The sequence below is a fragment of the Eumetopias jubatus genome, unplaced genomic scaffold, assembly GCF_037043125.1.
Source record: "Eumetopias jubatus isolate StellerSeaLion01/CBP00866 unplaced genomic scaffold, mEumJub1_p1.0 scaffold_6, whole genome shotgun sequence".
Classification (NCBI taxonomy): Eukaryota; Metazoa; Chordata; class Mammalia; order Carnivora; family Otariidae; genus Eumetopias; species Eumetopias jubatus.
In genome coordinates, this window is record NW_028274812.1 from 144190264 (window position 1) to 144209829 (window position 19566).

The 19566-nt window shown below is 42.3% G+C and overlaps 1 protein-coding gene across 1 annotated transcript in view; it reads right to left on the minus strand.

Annotated features, from left to right (window-relative positions):
- The window catches only part of DCDC2 (doublecortin domain containing 2), a 147260-nt gene that overhangs the window by 15571 nt on the left and 112123 nt on the right, over positions 1–19566 (minus strand). Inside the window, exon 8 of the mRNA XM_028107558.2 lies at positions 6328–6428. Within this exon, the coding sequence (XP_027963359.1) occupies positions 6328–6428 (101 nt within the window). The remainder of the gene's footprint in view (positions 1–6327; positions 6429–19566) is intronic.

Consider the following 19566-nt stretch of genomic DNA (forward strand, 5'->3'; position numbering starts at 1 on the left):
TACACCTTAAATTTATACAATGCTCTATGTCAGATATATGCCCATTAAAAAAAAAAAAAAATCTAACCAGACAGCCAAAGAACACCTCTAACATGGAGACAGAGATCAAAACCTAGAAAGAAAGAGAAACTCAGAAGAAACAAGAGATATTGCAGGAAGAGAACGTTTAAAATAACAGATGAATCCTTGGAGATATAAAGGAAGATATCACATCCATAAAACAAGAATAGGAGACTACAAAAATGAACATTCAGAGAATATGAAAGAGTTCTTAGAAATTAAAAATGTGATGACAAGAGAAAAATCAATAGATGGAAGATAAATGCTGAGGATTTTTGATTTTAAAAGATGTAATGTCTGGTGATTAACATAACATAATAAAAAAAAGATGTTGAGAAAACAGTAAAAGATTTATAGAGATGGAACACAGGAGAGATAAGTGGAAGGTCAGTCTAAGAAGGTCTATATCCAAATATTTGGAGTTCCAGAAAGAGAGGAGTGGGGAAAAGGAAACTGTTAAAGAGATAGTTCAATAATTTTTTTCCAGGACTGTGAAATAAACATTCCCAAAATTAAAAAGCCCATTGAGAGGGGTGCCTGGGTGGCTCAGTCAGTTAGACATCTGACTTTGGTTCGGGTCATGATCTTGGGGTCCTGGATTGGGCCATGCGTTGGGCTCCCCACTCAGAAGGGAGTTTGCTTGTCCCCCAGCCCCTCCCCCTACTCCTTTTCTCTTTCTCTAATAAATAAAATCTTTAAAAACAAACAAAAAAAAAAGCCCACTGAGTACCCAGTCCAGTAAGCAAAAAGAGCTGCGCCAAGGCACATAACTGGAAATTTTCAGAACACCAGACACAAAGACAAGGCCCTAAAAGCTTCCAAAGAGGGGAAAAAAGATTATTTACAAAGTTTCAGGAAACAGAATGGCATCAAACTTCCCACCTGCCCTTCTGGATGGAAAGGACAACTGAGGAGTGGCTTCAAAATAATGAGAAATCATTATTTCACCTCAAATGTTATACTTAGCCATACCTATGATCAAGTTTGAGTAGAAAAAAAAAGACATGTGCAGACCTGTAAAGTCTCAACCACAGTGTGCTTCCCAGAAGGCCACTCGGGGTGAATTCCACAACAAAGGAAGGTGTGACCAAGAAAGAGGAAGATGTGGAATCCAAGGGAAAGGAGATCCAAACCCTGAAGAAGTGAAGGAAATTCCCAAAATGATGGTCAAGAAAAATCCCAGGATAACTCTAAACAGCAGATCCAGAGAACACCTAACCAGCCTGAGGCCGATGACTGATGTGTCTGAGAAAAAGCTGAAGGTGAAATGTCATCATCACTGCACACGCCTGCGCACGCCAAGAGAAAACCCACCGCCTGGCAGAGTTTAGAGACGGCTTGGTAACACCTACACAGAAAACTAAGCCAATGAATTAAAAAAGGCAATTACTAAAATAGGAAGGAGGAAAAGAGTGTTATGCAAGAAAGGGAATGTAATCGGAGTCCACTCTGTGGCTCAACTAACTATAAGCCTGATGTAGTAAAAATAACATAGAGATTAAATGCTGACTCGGCCAAAAATCATCATAAAATGAGGATGGAATGAAAGAAGAAGAGAGTCGTGTATGTCTGTGTTTGTGTGCGTGTGGCCTTATTGGGGGGTGGGGGAGAAGAGTCGGTAAGAGATTTAACCAACCACCTTGCACAGTCATTAGAGATAAAGTTAATCGTATCTAAATCTGAAAACTAAAATCAAGAAAGTTATTTTATCAAATTTGAAATGTCACCTATTTAAAAGGATCTCCATTAGTTTATGTACCTCCCAGAATTAAAAAAAAAAAAAGCCAATTAGACCATGACACGCAATCACTCGTAAGACCCAAAGATTTCAGAGGTATTAAAATGGAAGGGAGGGAAAGGATGTATGGTTTAGAAATATAGTGGTGTCTTCTATGAGAAAGAGCTGAACCGGTTCAAACGGGTTCTCTCTGTGGTCCAGGAATCCAGGTGGGGAGGGGTGAGGCACGTGGTTGCTACTTTTGTTGTAATCTTCGTTAAACCTTAAAAAATATTGTATGTGTAACTTTATTAATGATTAATTAAGTTTTAAACAAACAAGGAAGAAGAGTATATAACACAACCTCCAATTTAAAAAAAAAAGCTTTCTCTGCTCCAGTGATCATGACACAGCTTAAATGCCATTTGATGAAACTACTTAACATAAAAACATCTTGTAATTCTCATTATTTTACTATTCAAAATCAACTACAAATGGATGAAGAGAGCTATAAAATAATCCGAAACCCTCGTAACTTACTATCCCCATATTCTGCTCTCTTCTCTCCAATTTAACAAAATCCAAATATAACTTCTTTTTTGCCTATTTTATAGGTATTTGTTTGCTAGGGCTTCTGAGATGGTGGGTTCTCCAGCCTGATCCTTACTTACTAGAGGCACTTTACTTTTACTTAACTTTCTTGCCTCCTTAGCTTGGAAAAGCATCACCTTAGAAGTGATACATGAGTCACCCATGCCAAAGTGTAAGCACAGGTACTGGCTAATCACACACTTGTTCTCCTGCTTATGAGGAACCAGACTGATTTGGAGTGTGCATGCAAAAAAAAAAAAAAAAAAAAAAACCTAATTTTTAAAAGAATACTTTATTCTTGTTAGACTTAAACTCTCTCCTGAGAAAAGATATTTATTCTCCCCAAATACATTTCAAAAAACATGCCATTCTTCAGTTTCCCCGTGGGTTTGGAAGTAGTCTTAGATACAGGATTGTCTAAAAAAGAAAAAATGACAAGAGTCTGAACGTTGGGAAGAGTTCAGCCATGTTCTTGGCTGGAATGAGTCCGCATTTACACACTTAAACACACCAACACCATGCAGCAGAGGCAAGGACTCTGGAAGGTCTGAAATTTTACCCTACTTACAAGCTTACTCACTAGCCTGCCGTGATTTCAGAGACGTGGCAGAAGACATGAGACTCCTGGGTGAGAGACAAAGAATTTTATTGCTCACAACAATAGCGGTAGCCAGAGTATCACCATGGGCACCCACTCCCTGAGGCCCCATTCCCACAGGGCAATGGGAAGGGGGGCCAGGTGATACAAATGGCAGCTTACAATCCAGGGAAAGAACCCAATCTTCTTTTTCCAAATACTTCTATTGTGCTAAAATACACATAACATTTACAATTTTGACTAGTTTCTTTTTTGTATTTGTTCCTTTACTTTAAAGGGAGAGAATGCCTGCGTGCAGGGGTGAGAAGGGCAGGGGGAGAAGGAGAGAGTCTTAAGCAGACTCCACGAGCCTGACACAGGGCTCGATCCCATGACCCTGAGATCACGATCGGAGCAGACACCAAGAGTTGGATGCTTAACCAACTGCGCCACCCAGGCACCCCCAATTTTGACTAGTTCTGAGCATACAGTTTGATGGCACCATATCTTTTATAATGGATACTAAACCTCACTGGCCCTGCACCGCAGGAAGACATTATCCTTATGACACTGGACAATAAACAAACCTGGCCTTTTCTCCATGCCAAGGGTTCTCATCTCAGTCCTATTAACATTTTGGGCTGAATAACGTTTTGTTGTTGAGGGCTGTCGTGTGCATTACCGGATATTTAGCAGCATCCCTGGCCACTTCCCACCAGCTGCCAGGAGTACTCCCTCAGTTACAACAATCAAAAAATGTCCCCAGAAACTGCCAAACATCCCTCAGAGGCAAGGCTGCCCTCGAGTTGAGAATGATTGTTCCGGAGGAAGTCACTATGTCTGTCTTCTGAGCTTATTCAAAAGATAATCCAAAGCAAAAAAAAAAAAAAAAAACCAGAAAAGATAGTCCAGAACAAAGGCAATCTGTCCCTCTGCTCATAAGATATGCAAAAACACAAGAGATCCATGGAGAATTGGCTCCCGGCAATATTTACTTCTAAAACTTGATCTGTTATTCAGGCATAGATACATTACTTGGCCGATTACACATGATATTTGTGCGCGCGCGCGCGCACACACACACACACACACACACACACACACACACACACACACACACACACATGCCCTTGCCCGTGGCCCTTTGACTAAAATTATAACATGAACCATTGAGATGATAGGGAATCAGTCCCAAGAAATTAACTGGGTATGGCCCGAAAGGGGGTGTACGTAAGTGTCATTCATAGCTGAGCCAAGTAGTATATGACGACTACATTTCCTTTCCTGTGCAGGAATGTTTTTCCTTCCTTAAGCTGATAATTGGCTTTTTGGGGTTTGGGGTTTTTGTTTTTATTTTTGGCATCTAATACTCTTTCCGCAGATCACTCATACAATTTGAAACTGGACAGACTTGCATTCAAATACAAACTTCTCTATATAATGGGACAAGCTTGGACAAGCAGGTCCACCTACATGAGCTCACTTTCTTTCCCTACATAACGCAGGCGTGATAAGACCTGTGTTTCAGGGCTGTCATCACAATTACATGAGATAAAAGTACCTAGTACGGTGCCTGGCACTTGGGAGGTACTTAGTAAACAGTACCTACTGCTTCGTGAAAAGCACCAATAGAGTACAGCTGCAGAGTTGTTCTTAACTGTCATGGAGCTTTACGCTTACTTCTCCACACCCTCACTTGGTTCTTCATAGTACTGATAACACAGCTGCTGAGGACAGGGAGCAGAAGGTCAGCAGGCCATAGTGAGAGTGACTCTGACACTGGACCCCGTAAGTATCTCTCACCAACCACGTGCACCAGCCAATTCCAGCCGTACTACCAACAGGGTCAAAGAAGAAAGGCGTTCTGACCTTTTTTTACCGGGTTTCATTTCCTTCGAAGTGACATCAGTGTGTTGACATTGCCCAGCTTTCGCCAGTCTGTTTACCCAGTGTCTCTGCGTGCTCGCATGTTAATAAGCTAACCCTCTCCAGTCAAATGAGAAATGGAGTTCTGCAAACACTTAGCCAAGGCTGTTCAGGTAGCGTCAGAGACCAGCTCCTTCCCTCTATCGGCTCCCCTTCCTGCGACACAAAACTTACGAGTAATGAAGCCCCTATCACAGGTTTTGAAACTTGTTAAGTGATTAACAAAGAGAGTTCTCTTGTGGCAATCGCGGTCTGATTCTGTCCTGATATCATCTGGCCTTCTGACTCTGGAATAAATTCGTCTTGTGTTGGGCAGCTGTTCGGTGCTCTACATCCATGATGATTACTCTTCTTTGTCTTCAAATGTAACATTTAATTACAGCTTTCACAGAAGACTTAAAATTCCATTTTCCCTCAGGAAAAAAAAAATACCCATAACTGGAGTTTATGAAAAATTATTAGTTGTGGCTAATCCTGGGTAATAAATTGGATTTTTGAAATCTGTGTGAGTTTTAACACATGAGGCTTTTCATCAGGAAGGCGATGCTTATGGGAAATGCCTGTGGAATAATCAAGCAGCAATTTCGCTGCCACGCTGTTAAAGACAAATACAATTGAGAAGATCATCTATGGAACTTGCTGGATTGTGAAATTTGCTTTCTGTAAGGGAAATCTCACATAATAGTCAGAGGACAAGTGACAGTTGCTAGTGACTTCCCATTCCCTCGAGCCTGCGGTTATGACTTTGTCCTCCCTACCTCGATGCCAATGCTCCATCCAGAAATGTAAGAAATCCAGCTGAGTCGTATTAAAAAGCCTAACTGACTTATTTCTTGCATCATTTAACCAACACTAGCACTACTTCATCCCTTCTATAAGCACATGGACACACACACACGCTCACACCCTCACTCTCGTTCTCTCTCCTACAAGTACCGTGTTCTGTCGGCCGAAAAAGAAAATCAGTACACACACAGCAAATAACGCGCACTGTACTCGCATAAGCAATTCTTCTATGAAAAATTAATTCCAACCACAACAATTTCAAGGACCCTAAAGGATAGAATATCACAGGTTTTAAAAAAAAAAAATGTTTTTCTGAATGGAGGACCTTTTTTCTAGATAAAAACCCCCAGCCAATATGCTTTTTCTGTATCAAACTTTCTCCCTCTTTGCATCTCCTGGCTTACCCAATCCACCTTACTCTTCCATGCTATTTATTAAAGTTACATCAACATTATTTAAAAACGTAAAATTAAAAAAAGACAACTCAAATGGCTATTCTTTGTAGGACTGCTAGGAAGACCTGAGGGTGTGTTGTGGGTCATTCGACCACCCAGCACCTGAGAGGGTCTAACCAGCCTACTCGGAGGAACAGCCTGGAGCAGATAACACAAAAATTGAAAGAAAAAAGTGGTCATTAGTTTATGCATATTTTTAAAAACATGGCGACTACCTGGTCAACTGGGATCTCAACTTGAGTGTCTTCATCTTCTTGGACTTCTGCTGCCCCCCGTGTCTCAGACCTCTCTGCTCCAGCTTTGAAAACGCCTTCATCTATTATTGGAGACAAATGCACAGTGAAAATCAAAATCCAATGGTGACATCATGTGGCTGAATGTTGAAACTGCAATCAAATACCTAATGAAGATAATGCTGCTTAATAGGTATTTTGCTTCCCTTCGTACTGATAGGGTTTTTGCAGCCCTCCCTCCCCACCCCCTCCGCCACACACACATTTCTGCATTTTCACAGGGAAGAGGGTCAGTGGTGGACACAAGGCTGACTGAGCAGAGCAGAGCTGTGTCCCAGACTCCTCACCCTCAGGCTGCGGGTCTAATAACACACCCCTGTAGAGGTATTTACATAGAAAGGACCTCACACCTGTTACCTGCTCCCCACTCCTATCCACAAAACAGTGATGATGCTTGTTGCCCAAAAATACTAGTTTTAGAGGTTCTTCTTTCCCACGAGAATGCCAGGCACTGAATATAGTGTGTTGGCATAATTCTATTTGGAGCAATAATAAAAAAAATATATTTTTTTTTCCTGCAACAGAATCATTGATTCTCGGTCTCACACAAATCAGTCTTTTAGTTTGCGGATTTCCACAGGATTTTCACAGCCTAGTTCTCAAAAATCCTTAACCGTAAAATGTAACCTAAATCTCTAAGGCTTTAGGTTAAGCTCCCGTGACTTGTTTTCCCACGGAAAGCAACGATAGCTGTTTTCTGTATCCAAAGAAGTTTCCCTGTTTCCCCCTCAGTCTTCTCTCCTCCAGGCCAAGTCATCAAAGCATCACAGAATAGTTTGTGATTCTGTGTGCCCCAAATAGGCTTAAGGCTTCCGTCCTTCTCACAGATGTTTCCTCTGCCCAATTTTTAAGGATCTCCAGGGATGGAGATTTCACCTCCTTCTCTGGTAATCTACTACAGAACTCGCCCTGCAGTTTAGAAAATATGGTTTCATCTTTTATCTTAAAACCTCCTCTATTTCTCCATTGGAAGCTTGTTTCCCAGAGCACGATTATCTGACATGTGTCACATAATAGCACTCCATATTGTTAAAGTTATAAAAGTCACTCGTTATTTAGGATGAAATGGAAAACATCCCTTTACATTCGTGGGGGATCGAGTATATGTAAGGCGCCATGTGAGTCACGGTGGCCACCGAAGACATACATGAGATGTCGCTCAGGTTGCTTACAGACCCATGAGTGTATATTTGGAGATGTATACACACCCCCAGTAAGGTACTGCCCTGGAGGAAATGCTAGAACAGGTAACGGCTGGAGCAGAGCGCCATGGGCACTCAGAACATATAACCAAGTGAAAAAGGGAGGGAAGGAGAGAGGAAATATAACCAAACTCAAGCCCTTCTTGTTTCTCCTAGAGAAACCATTTTCCTTTTTAATTACTTTTTTGTAACTTGACTGGATATTAGCTTCTCTAGCCTCCTTTTTAAAAACCAGGGACAACAGAGCTGCCCTCAAAGCTGATTATACCTGTTAGATTAATTCACATGGATTAACTCATTTTGAGGATTATCTACAGCAATCATTTAATCCCAGACTGGTTCTTCCTATCATCCAACAAAGTCTCTCCACCCAGTGACCCCTTCTTTCCTTCAGCTCTTGTATGCTTAAGCAATCCAGAGTAATTTTTCATTCAACTAGAGTTTTCTCAGTTAAATCATCTTACATGTGTATCAAAACTGAAAATATACATGTATACGGGAATCCCTACGACATCATCACCAAATGAGGATGGCAGCCCTGGCAACTCTTCTGGATTATCGCTAGCACTAATCCTCCCCAAAGACATGGCCCATGCAGCATATCCAAGGATTATGTCCTGACTTGGTCTTGTCTTACAACTGAGGACATGAATCCACAGTGACATCTCAGCCAAAACCTCAGCAACATCAGAAGAAAGAATATAGAAAGCAAAATAGAAAGTGTGCTGACAGCCTCACGGATGTAGAAAGAAATGCCCAGCGTTTTGGTTACACACTCAACAAAGCCGTCCTTGACCTAGCAAGAGTGCAGGGAAGGCTACTTCGAGGGGCTCGGAAAAGGGCTCACAATTATTGTCATAAAGCAGGAAAAGTGAAAGGGAGTCATCAAGTCTACAAAACCGGGAGTCAACAGATATACGGTAAGCTCTTGGTCTCTCCGTCAAGCTCTGGCGAACTTGGAACTCAAGGAAACAATGGCAGAAACTATACAAATAAATTCTGCCTTAGTCACATGTGGAGTTCATAACCTTGAGAACGTGCAGAGGCAAATTTCAAAAAAAGGCTGCACAATTTATCAAATGTTATCTCCAGTGTAGTTTTAAAAGGAAAATTAGGCATATTTGACATTCATTGCTACCTTCTGGATTACCTTAGAAGACAGTAATCATACTCGTCCCGAAAATGGCCCTTGAGTCAACCTTCAGTGAAAGATGTTGCGCTCTAGTTATGACCTGAGTACATGACATTTTTGGATGACATTTGGGCATCCAAGTGTTACACTTGCTTTCAAAGACACTACCAAGAGAAACCTACAGATACGAAAGGAATACATTCTTAAATACTCACATCCAATGGAATGCTTAACTTGATCCAACCAGAGCTATGAATGACTTGCAGATGTGTTTTAGAATAAACATTTCATAGGAAAAGAAAAACAAAACCAATAATAACAAACAAAATAGGATTGAAAGGGCACAGGAATGGAAAATGGCAGCCACAGGATATAAAAGGCAAAGGGACACATCTACAAAACTCAACGTCATGTATGGCGACAGAGAGAACAAAGAGACAAACGTGTCCGTCTGCAGTGTGGGTGGAGAGTCTTGTTCATCAGTGAACTGATGTGGGAGCCATCTCCTTCAGGGGCACGGGGCAAGAAGGGAAGGTCAGCAGGGAATTCACAGGAATAAATGGTGGGGAAAAAAAAGGGAAGAACAGCCAGGAAATTACTCTGTGATGAGAGAAAGCCTACTAGGATTTTAATGTTTATTATACATGTCATAAAATTAAAAACAGAGAAGTAAGAATTGCTAGAGGAAAAATATTTTTACACAGCATGTATTGATGATACATTGTTTATATAATATGTATGCATTTTAGAAAGCTTGGAAAATGAAGAAAACAAACATCCTTCTAACCTCATGACCCAGAGATAAGCACCACTAATAATTTGACAACGGACTCTCTCTCCCTGCCTTTTTCTTTTTCTCCCTCTCTCTCTCCCTTACACACACACACACACACACACACTCATAAAAGTGGGATCTTACTGTATATATAATTTTTAAGTGTTTTTTGACTTTAAAATCACTTCATGAGCATTTCCCATATCATGAAATGTTACCCGAACACACAGTAAGTTGCTGGGTGTGGTGGTACCACATTGTAATTAATGACGACACTGAACAATGAAGCATTGTTTTTTTTTTATTATGTTATGTTAATCACCATACATTACATCATTAGTTTTGGATGTAGTGTTCCATGAATCATTGTTTGTGCATAACACCCAGTGCTCCACGCAGAATGTGCCCTCTTTAATACCCATCACCGGGCTAACCCGTCCCCCCACCACACCCCCCTCTAGAACCCTCAGTTTGTTTCTCAGAGTCCATCGTCTCTCATGGTTCATCTCCTGAAGCATTGTTTTTAAATGAATAGGTAGATTTCATTCATTTGATTGATGGGTAAATATGTTTCAAGATCCACCATATAAAAAATCACTCTGGAAAACCTGAAAGGGTTGCTCTTGACAAGCTTAGCAGCTTCTGGAAAACTTACAGACACATGGGCTATTTATCTTTCCATGTACCTGCCCTGTAGCTCCTTTCCTGCCTGTGGGTCCTTGTTTCCCAAGAATAAGCACGGTGCACTCCCCACAGTAAGTCCTCAATAAATGCTCATTGAAATTTAAGTGGAAAGATAAGTTCATGGTTCCATCGCTTCCTGCTCCGCGCCCCTCCCACCCAGCCCCTGCGCACTCCGCCAAGTACTGAATTTGCTCTTCCAAAACTTCCCCTGAGCCTACGGACATCCCGGTTTTCATACAACTTTCATTGATATGATTAATCTCCTATAAATCCTCAGTCTCTCCACTGAGTGTCTCATTTTGCAGGAAGCCTCGCCCATCTGTCCCTCTCCATCCTGTATCCACCACCTGAGTAGTTTCAGTACCCAGGCGATGAGCCATTCCCCACCGTGGCCTGAGCACTGAGTACAACGCCACGGACAACGCCAGCTCCACTTTAGCACACACCCCCTTCATCCTGTGCAGGCACTTCCATCACAGCCCACCTGCAGAGTCCACGGTGCTCGCTCCCATCTCATGCCTGCGTCCTCAACCTCTGGTTTACTCCTTGCACCCTCATCCCCATGCAGCTGCCTGATGGAGTCCATCTGTAGATCAGTCCGTCTCTAGCTCTCCATTTCTCCGTTCAGCTCTCCACGCTCTGGCAGCACCACCAGCTGCTGCCTCCCTGGCCAACCCAAGCTCCTCTTGTTCACCTTCTAAGTGCTGGACCACCCGGAGCTGCATCGTGGGTCCACTTCTCTCCTTGGATGGTCTCATCAAGATCATGGTTTGACATGAGAGACGATGGACTCTGAAAAACAAACTGAGGGTTCTAGAGGGGAGGGGGTGGGGGGATGGGTTAGCCTGGTGATGGGTATTAAAGGGGGCACGTTCTGCGTGGAGCACAAACAATGAATCATGGAACACTACAACAAAAACGAATGATGTAATGTATGGTGATTAACATAACAATAAAAAATTTTTTTAAAAAGATCATGGTTTGAACACCAGCCGCCTAGATCTCTAACCTAGATCAGCCTCCTCAGAGATCCCAAAACTTATATATCCAGTTGTCTAACTTGACATCTCACCTTTGATATCAAATGGGCATCTCAACCTTAACATGGTCAAAACAGAAATCTGTCCTCTCCCCTCCACCACCAACTGCTCATCAGCTCTCTTCCCCACCCCAGGAAACGGCAGTGCCCCTTAAGCCCCAAATCTGGGAGTTATCCTCACTTCCATATTGTTCTCACTCCTTGCATCCATTCCATTGTTGTCTTGTCAATTCAGTTTCCTTTTAAATATATCCCAAATCTGGGAATATAATTTCTGTCTCCACTATCAACTTGGTCTAATCACCATTCTCTGCAGGACGGGCCATTGCAAAGCTTACACATCAGTGTCTCTCTTCTTCCCTCTTGCTATCCTGTAATTCATCCTCCACGAAACAGCCAAGTGATCTCAATAAATGAGAAAAACTGTTTAGAAACTCTCTAATGTCTTTCCATCATGCAAAGAACCCAAGGTCTCTACCATGGCTTACAAGGGTGTGATCAGCCACTTACCCCCCTCTTGGCACACACTTCATACCACTCTCCCTTTGCCCATTACACTCCAGCCACATTCTGTTTCTCCAACAGAAAACTCATTCCTGCCTTTGTACTTCTTATGCCCTCTGCCTGGAATATTCTTTCCCCTTTTTTCACATGATTGGCTGCTCCTTGCCATTCAGATCTCAGAAACCTTCCTCCTCCCTACTCCAGTAGCCACCCAGTCATTCATACTGCTGTTTTTAATCCTCTGCCTAGCATCTATTATGAGCTGATACTTTTCCTATTTATTTGGTGTTTCAGTGTTTGTCAGTCTCCACCAAACCGTAAGCTCCAAGAGCGCAGGTAGCATGCCCATATTGTTCAGTGCTGATCCCCAGCACGTCATGGAGTTCAGCACGTAGGTGTTCAAAGGGTATTTGTTGAGAGAATGAAGAGCAGGCACTCAGAAACATTTGCTGCACAGGGATGAAATATAGGAGCATACCATTTAAAAGCCACTAGCCCAGCCCATTAATTCTTCGTGCTGTTACAGGGTTGATGCCCCATCAGGCCCTACATGGCAGTATAGCCTTCGGATGAGGAGGGGGATATGGAGGTTGAAGAGAAAGAAGGTTGGAGTGCCACCTACACAGGGATCGACTATGTATGCTATACTGTGGTAGCTAAAATAATAGCCCCCCAAAGATGTCCATGTCCTAATCCTCAGAAATGGTGAATATGTTGCATTGCATGGCGGAGGTGAATTAAGGTTGAAGATGGAATTACCATTGGTAATCAGATGACCCTGAGATGATCCTGGATTAGTCTTGTGGACCCAGTGTAATCACACAGGTCATCATAAATGAAAGAGAGAGGCAGGAGAATCAGGGGCCCAGCAACACAGTGTGAGAAAGACTTGCCTGGTCATTGCCGGCTTTGAAGAGGGAGGGGACCATAAGCCAGGGAATTGCGGACAACCTTAGAAAACTGAAAACGGCAAGGATGCAAATTTTACCCCTTAGGGACTCAAGAAGGAACAAAGCCCTGCCAACACTCTGCTTACAAGCCAGTGACGACCATGTTGGGATTCTGACCTCCAGGACCATGCCATAAAGAATTTGTACGTTGTTTCAAGCCACTCCATTTGTGGTAAGTCGTTACCACAGTAACAGGAAGTTAATACACCATGCGTCTGCCATTCAGGCGGTGGTCCGAAAAAGCCTTGCAAGTCCTCCGGCTTTTGTTTTCTTCCTCTGTTATTACTTCTCCTTCTCACTCCCTTACGCAGTGCAGAAACCAACCACCACCGCCCCCAGACACCACCCCCCCATCTGCCAACAGGAAAGGGATTTCCATTTTTTTAACCTCTCCCCCCACCCCGAAACCTTTGTAATAAAAGCCATTTGCTAACAAACTAAAGAGCGGGGATAAATTTGCTACACAAAACTGCTCTCATTCAATTATTCTACTAAGGATCAAATTCAATGCTTGGATGCACATCCACCCAAATGCAGCTCTAATCTTTCTTGTTTGACTCGTGAGTAGACACTTTAGGGTATATTACGCCGTAAAGCAATAGCAAACATGCTAGTAAAAAATAAAAATGCTCCTCAATTATTTTTCACTTACCCCTTATGAATTTTATTGCCCAGAAAAAAAATGAAAGCAGAGCTGCTGAGGTGGAGTGCTCGCAGCATTACTGTGGAGTTTCTCATAAATAGGAATCTGTTTCCCCACAGAAAGGGAAAACAGATGCTCATGCTTGTTTAGCCTCTGCAGCTAGAGGGGTGGAAACAGAAGGGTTCCCAGTCTCGGGGCATCCATAGCTCAGTCTAGTAATGTCACAGGACTCGGACATTCTCAAGTAAGAAAAGTTACCAGATAATGAATGGCAGGTGCACGGAATTGGTGATAATTAGTATTAAAGCCCAACCACCTCGTTGAAAGCATACCTCCTCACTACAATTATTAACAATCGTTTTTAAATAGTATTGTAAGCCATATTTTGATGAGTTCCATGTTTTGAAATCAGTGGGAACTTATCAGGACAAATAAGAAGAAAAATCACAGCACAGTGCCCAGTTCTGAGTACTCTCTGGAAATATGAGATATCTATTAAGTGGAAGCTCCACATGTAAGCAAGAAAAGTTTAATGTGACTATAAACATTTTCCTATGATTTACTACCGAGATTGCCTCATAAAGAAATGGTAAATTAGAAACAAAACGTTAATTTTAAAATGTAGCTCATTAAACCAAGTAGAGAAAAAAAATGTGGGGAAACAAGGAGTTTATAGCTCTCAGTGTATAAAATAATATTCTAGGAAGAAAAAAATATATATATAGGCCTTTTTGCAAGAAAAACTATGCACCCTATCTATGTGTCACATCAGTCATCAGAGACAGAATTAAAATTAAAATGGTTAAGAAGGTGACATAAAAATTATTTTCATTAGCTAATGTTAATGGGAATACTATTCGCATGTGAAATACACCCAATTTCTAATACATAAACTCTCTGTAGATATAGACTACCACCATCATATCTTATTGAAATTTAAAGGAAGCACTTCCCAAAAGCTGACCCAGTGTGAGGCAGCCCCCATAATGTTCAGCAAGCAGGGAGGCAGAGCGGAAGAAGGCATCCACATGTGATAATGCTTCCTTATGAGAGGCTATTGGCCAACCCTGCCCCGATCCTTGTAGGACTTACACAGTACCCTCCTCACAGCACTCCTCGGCCTTAAAGGGTATTATCGTTAGGAAGAATCAGAGCACATGACAGCACATATTCTGAGCGTGTCTGAGGCAGTACAGAAATATAACCCGAATGTTTTTTAATCACTAATCTTCTCCATGTGTTTCATTATGTCCTACAAACCCAAATGGAAACTCTTCCCAGAAACGGGAATATCGCAAGTGGTATTTTTCTTTGGCAATTTAGAATATTACAGGGAAACGCCTTTATCCATATGCTTATACAGGCTGAGTATTCTCGGCCGCGGTTTATATGTGGTTTCTTTCTATTCCCTGACTCCCACGGCAGGGTATTAAATACCACCCGCGACACAACTGAGGTTTACATCTGACTGGGAAGCCTGCGTAGACTTGATCTTAACCAAGATGGTTATTTTACCTTGAATTTAAATGGGTGCAATGACATTTTCAAGTGCAGACAGAACTTAGAAGCAGGATGATTACCACTGATTTGTCCAGATCACGGGGAGTTTTGTTCTTACCCCTGCGTTCCTTTTTTAATCTTTTTTTTTTTTTTTTGGATACAGACGTTTTATGATTTTCATCAAAATCAGAAATATTCAGAGGACAAAGAATGAAGCACACATTTACAATACGTAGAATTCATGACTCTTAACCATTTTGTAACCTATATAGACTAAAGTCTGTATCAGATACACGGGACTAAGAATAATAAAGTACCTCCGATTAGGTTTGCCTAAGTCAATAAGAATATAGGGCTTTACTTTTTCCTTTCTAATTTTGTTACCTTATAAAAATTGCACTGCAAATTAGTTTTAGTTTATCAGAATAATTGAATTGTTCCTCTTTATACCCCAGTGACTTGAAGTTACTTAATAAGTGGCCTAAAATTCTCAGTTCCTGTTCTGAATTTCTGGCTGGTCCAATTACCTTCAAACGACCTTGTGTGTTCCAGTCTGTAACACAGCCAGCCCTCCTGAGACTACTACGCTACTCTAGGAATTTTCTTCTGGTAACAAACAGAGTACTTGCACATAATAGAAATACTGGGTTCTATTAAACTCCTCAACTTTTTGTTCATTCATTCATTTGTTCATTCATCCTGCCGATGTCCACCAAACCTCCTCATGCTCAGGCCCGTGCTGGATGCCAGCCATAGAAAGATGACCAAGATGCTCTCTGTCTGCTGGGGAATCGAAGGAGAACATCAACGGCACAGAGTAAGCATAGTGAGGGCTGCACAGGCTGTCTGGAGAGAGTGCACAGAGGCAGGAAAGGGGGGAACAGAGAGGGGGACAATCAAAGCTTCTGAGAAACAGGAGCTACAAATCCAAAGACAAATGGAACTCGTCCCTGGGGAGCCGAGGAAGGGCATCCAGACAGAAAGATCAGTGTGTGCAAAGCCCGAGAGGCAGGGACTGCAGTTGGATGGGCTGCAGGGCTGGGAAGGGTGGGTGGGTGGGGAAGGATTTGGAAAAACTTGTCTGATAGAACAGACTCTGAACTTGGTCTTACAGACGATGAAGAGCAACCCGAGGGGCTGGGGTGGGGGACTGTCCTGGAGGAGGGTTGCCCGGTGGGAGGTATCGGGTCAGAGTGAGAAGCCTGGCTGAGACTGTAGGAAGGGAAGCCCGGAATGTGGGTCAGACAGAAGCAACAAGAGGCTTGAATGGGATGGGAAGTAAAGCCTGAAAGGATGGGTCCCGCGCATCCGTTGTGCCAGCAGGACAGGCCCTGCTCAGGGGGACCGTGGTCTGCGCCAGACTTGTAGCTCCCACGTGAAGGCAGTGGTAGTGGGATGGGCAGAGGGACACCAGGGACACAAAGCTGTACTCCCGGGACTCCAGGACCCCCTGGGTGGGGGAGGGGAGAAGTGAAAGAGCCGCAGGGGACTCTCAGGTTTGCGGCCCCCGGGGGGGGGGGGGGCGGGGGTCTCCATGGTTAGTAGAGCTATTTACCAAGATGAGGGACAGAAGCGAGATGATGAGTTCTGAACAGGATGTCCTGGTTAGAGTCCCCAGGGAAGCAACTCGACAGATGTTGTCAGGTAAGCGGTTGGAGATACAGATCTGTTGACTGGGGTAATGTTCTAGGATGAGGGCATAGATTTGGGGAATATGTGAATGCAGCGGGCAAAGGAAGTCATGGGTCTGGACAGTAACTTGCAATGAGAATAGAAGATGACCGGGGACAAAATTCTAGGAAGCAATGTTTAAGGGATGGGCAGAAGAGGAACTCACAAAGATTGAAAACAAATAATGACAGCTATGAGAAAAAAATCAGAGAGCGAGGTGTCTGGGAAGCCCAGGGGGAAGAGAAAGCAATGACAAAGGAGCAATCACTATTAAAAAGTGTCCTCCAATACACAAACAATGACTCATGGATCACGACATCAAAAACTAATGATGTATGGTGACTAACATAACATAATTAAATTTAATTTAATTTAAAATAAATAAATAAATAAAATAAAAAGTGTCCTCCAGGGGCGCCTGGGTGGCTCAGTCGGTTCAGCATCTGCCTTTGGCTCAGGTCATGATCTCGGGGTCCTGGCTCGAGTCCCGAATCGGGCTCCCTGCTCAGCGGGGAGCCTGCTTCTCCCTCTCCCTCTGCCCCTCCCCCTGCTCATGCTCTTTCTCTCTCTCAAATCGGTAAATAAAATCTTCAAATAAAAAAAAATAAAAAGTGCCCTCCAGTTTGGCATCCCAGTGATCTGGTCAACGAAGTGAGAGCAATTTCAGTAGAGCATGAAGATCAGATTATATTGGGGTATGGTTTGAAACAGTGGTGAGGAAGTGAAGATGGGAGTGTGGACCACTCTTCCAAGATGATTCGCTGTGAAGCTGAGAAAACTTGTAAGACTGAACTCAGAAGCCTGAGGCCATGAAGGTAGGGAGGGCTGAACGGGTGGGGTGGGGAGAGGTGTCAAACCCCATCTTTTCTAACTCCCGGCTTCCAATGAATTTGTCACAGATGTCCGCACCATAAAGCTGTAGCTAAACCTATGTCCCCCGTGCACAAGCATGTCTAATGAAATCCAAGCATTCTTGCAAAAACTCAAACTGCTCCCCCAGCCACTCATGACCGAGTTAAACCAAAGCAGACCATCTTCATCTTGATAACACAAATGTTACTAGAACTGTATGTCACGAAAATACCAATTGCTCTTGCTATGCAGACATGTCCTGGAGTTTAAACCTTAGCTAAATGTCTCAATGGTAATCTGTCTCAATGGTAACCTGCAGACCTAACTGATTTGGTCATTAACAATCATCTCAGAGAAATAAAAGACTCCTTAACTCCAGAAAACTACTAAGAATTCATTCAAGGAATCTCAAGACCCAAAGACTGAGGAAAAACCAGGATTTAAAATTTTCTAACTCTAACTGCAGTCCATAAAACTTGAGATGGAAGACTGAAACATTTCTCTACATATTTGTTTCCAAATTACATAGATGGCATATACTTATGGGATTAAATACCTAGCTCAAACATGAAAAGAGACTGCGTTTTCAAAAGTTGGCTATTAATCCCAATTATTACTAAAGTACTCCTTTGAGAATCTAAGACTCCAACATACGCTTTCAACAACTAGCAATAATACACTTTTTAAAATAATATGCTCAACAATGCCAATACTCCACTGGAAGAATAAAGCCAGAATCACCACTTTTAAAGTGAGTCTAATCCTGAGACAGGTGCTGGAGAGTCTGTCAACTGCGGTCCTCACTCAGGGGAGAGGGACCCGCAGGGCAAGTAAGCACGTTGGCGCAAACCAGTCATTCTGAATAAAGGGACTGGATAATTTTGCATCTCATCTATTTGGTGCAGGTAGTATGCCTGAACTGTTCATTAAATCTGAGTGAGAGCATTTCAATCTAACCGTTTTGGCATTTTACAGATAGCATGCTTCTATTTGCTTGAGACAATCAAAGCGAGGTCTCTTGAACACTTAGCATTGCAGGTGTTTATATTTGCTCCACAGTAATTTCTGGAGAGGATGATAAAATTTTTGTCAGAATTGATGGCCTGCTAAAGATATAACTTTGCTTTGGTTAACATACAATGGGAAGTTACAATATGCTCAATTCAGCATATCTCTAAAAACTCTATAATTCAAGGAAGTGTTGTCAATAAATAGTAGACAGAAATAAATTTTTGCACCAGATATTCTTCTCTGCAATATGTATCATGTTCCAAATCTGTTTTACTTAAAACAGCCTAAGATAAATCCACTTAAGTGAGTCAACTGAATTCCATCGTAAGATGACTATATAACCACAGATATGCCCACATATCGGCAACTGATATAAACATTCAGATATAAAGTGACTATATATTGACTTAGTACAAAATTTGAGAGGATCAAGGAAACAAAAAAATGTCAAACCATCAATGGGAAAAGTGATCCCAATAGGCTCAATTAACGATGGGAAATATACAGATTAGCTTCAAAATAGTACTATTTATTATGAAACTCTTAAGGATGAAGACAGGTCAAAACAAATCAGTCCGCACTTTGCTCGCTCAGACTTAACGTTGCTCCAACAACACGTATTCACCAGCATCCACCAGAATCTGCACTCTTTCATTTAGAGATTTAGTCTGTATTATAACAAAAATCTGTGCCTGCTGTACTTTCGCAAAGATAGAAAACATTCTCCTCTAGCATTTTTGCCTATGACTGAAGTTCGTCATCTAATAGTTTCCTTCCAAACGGAATAACTCTGGCTCCTAAAGCTCACGGAATGGTATCTGTCAATTATCCTTGCTTCTTTCTTAACTGATAATTGAGAAATACCAATAATCTACTTGTGGGGTTTTTTTTTTTTGTTTGGTTTTTGAGAGAGAGCGCACGTGCATGTGCGCATGAGCATGAGGAGGGACAGACAGAGAGAATCTTTTTTATTGGTATGTTAATCACCATACATTACATCATTAGTTTGTGATGTAGTGTTCCATGATTCATTGTTTGTGCATAACACCCAGTGCTCCACGCAGAACGTGCCCTCTTTAATACCCATCACCAGGCTAACCCATCCCCCCACCCCCTTCCCCTCTAGAACCCTCAATTTGTTTTTCAGAGTCCATCATCTCTCATGGTTCGTCTCCCCCTCCGACTTACTCCCTTTCAT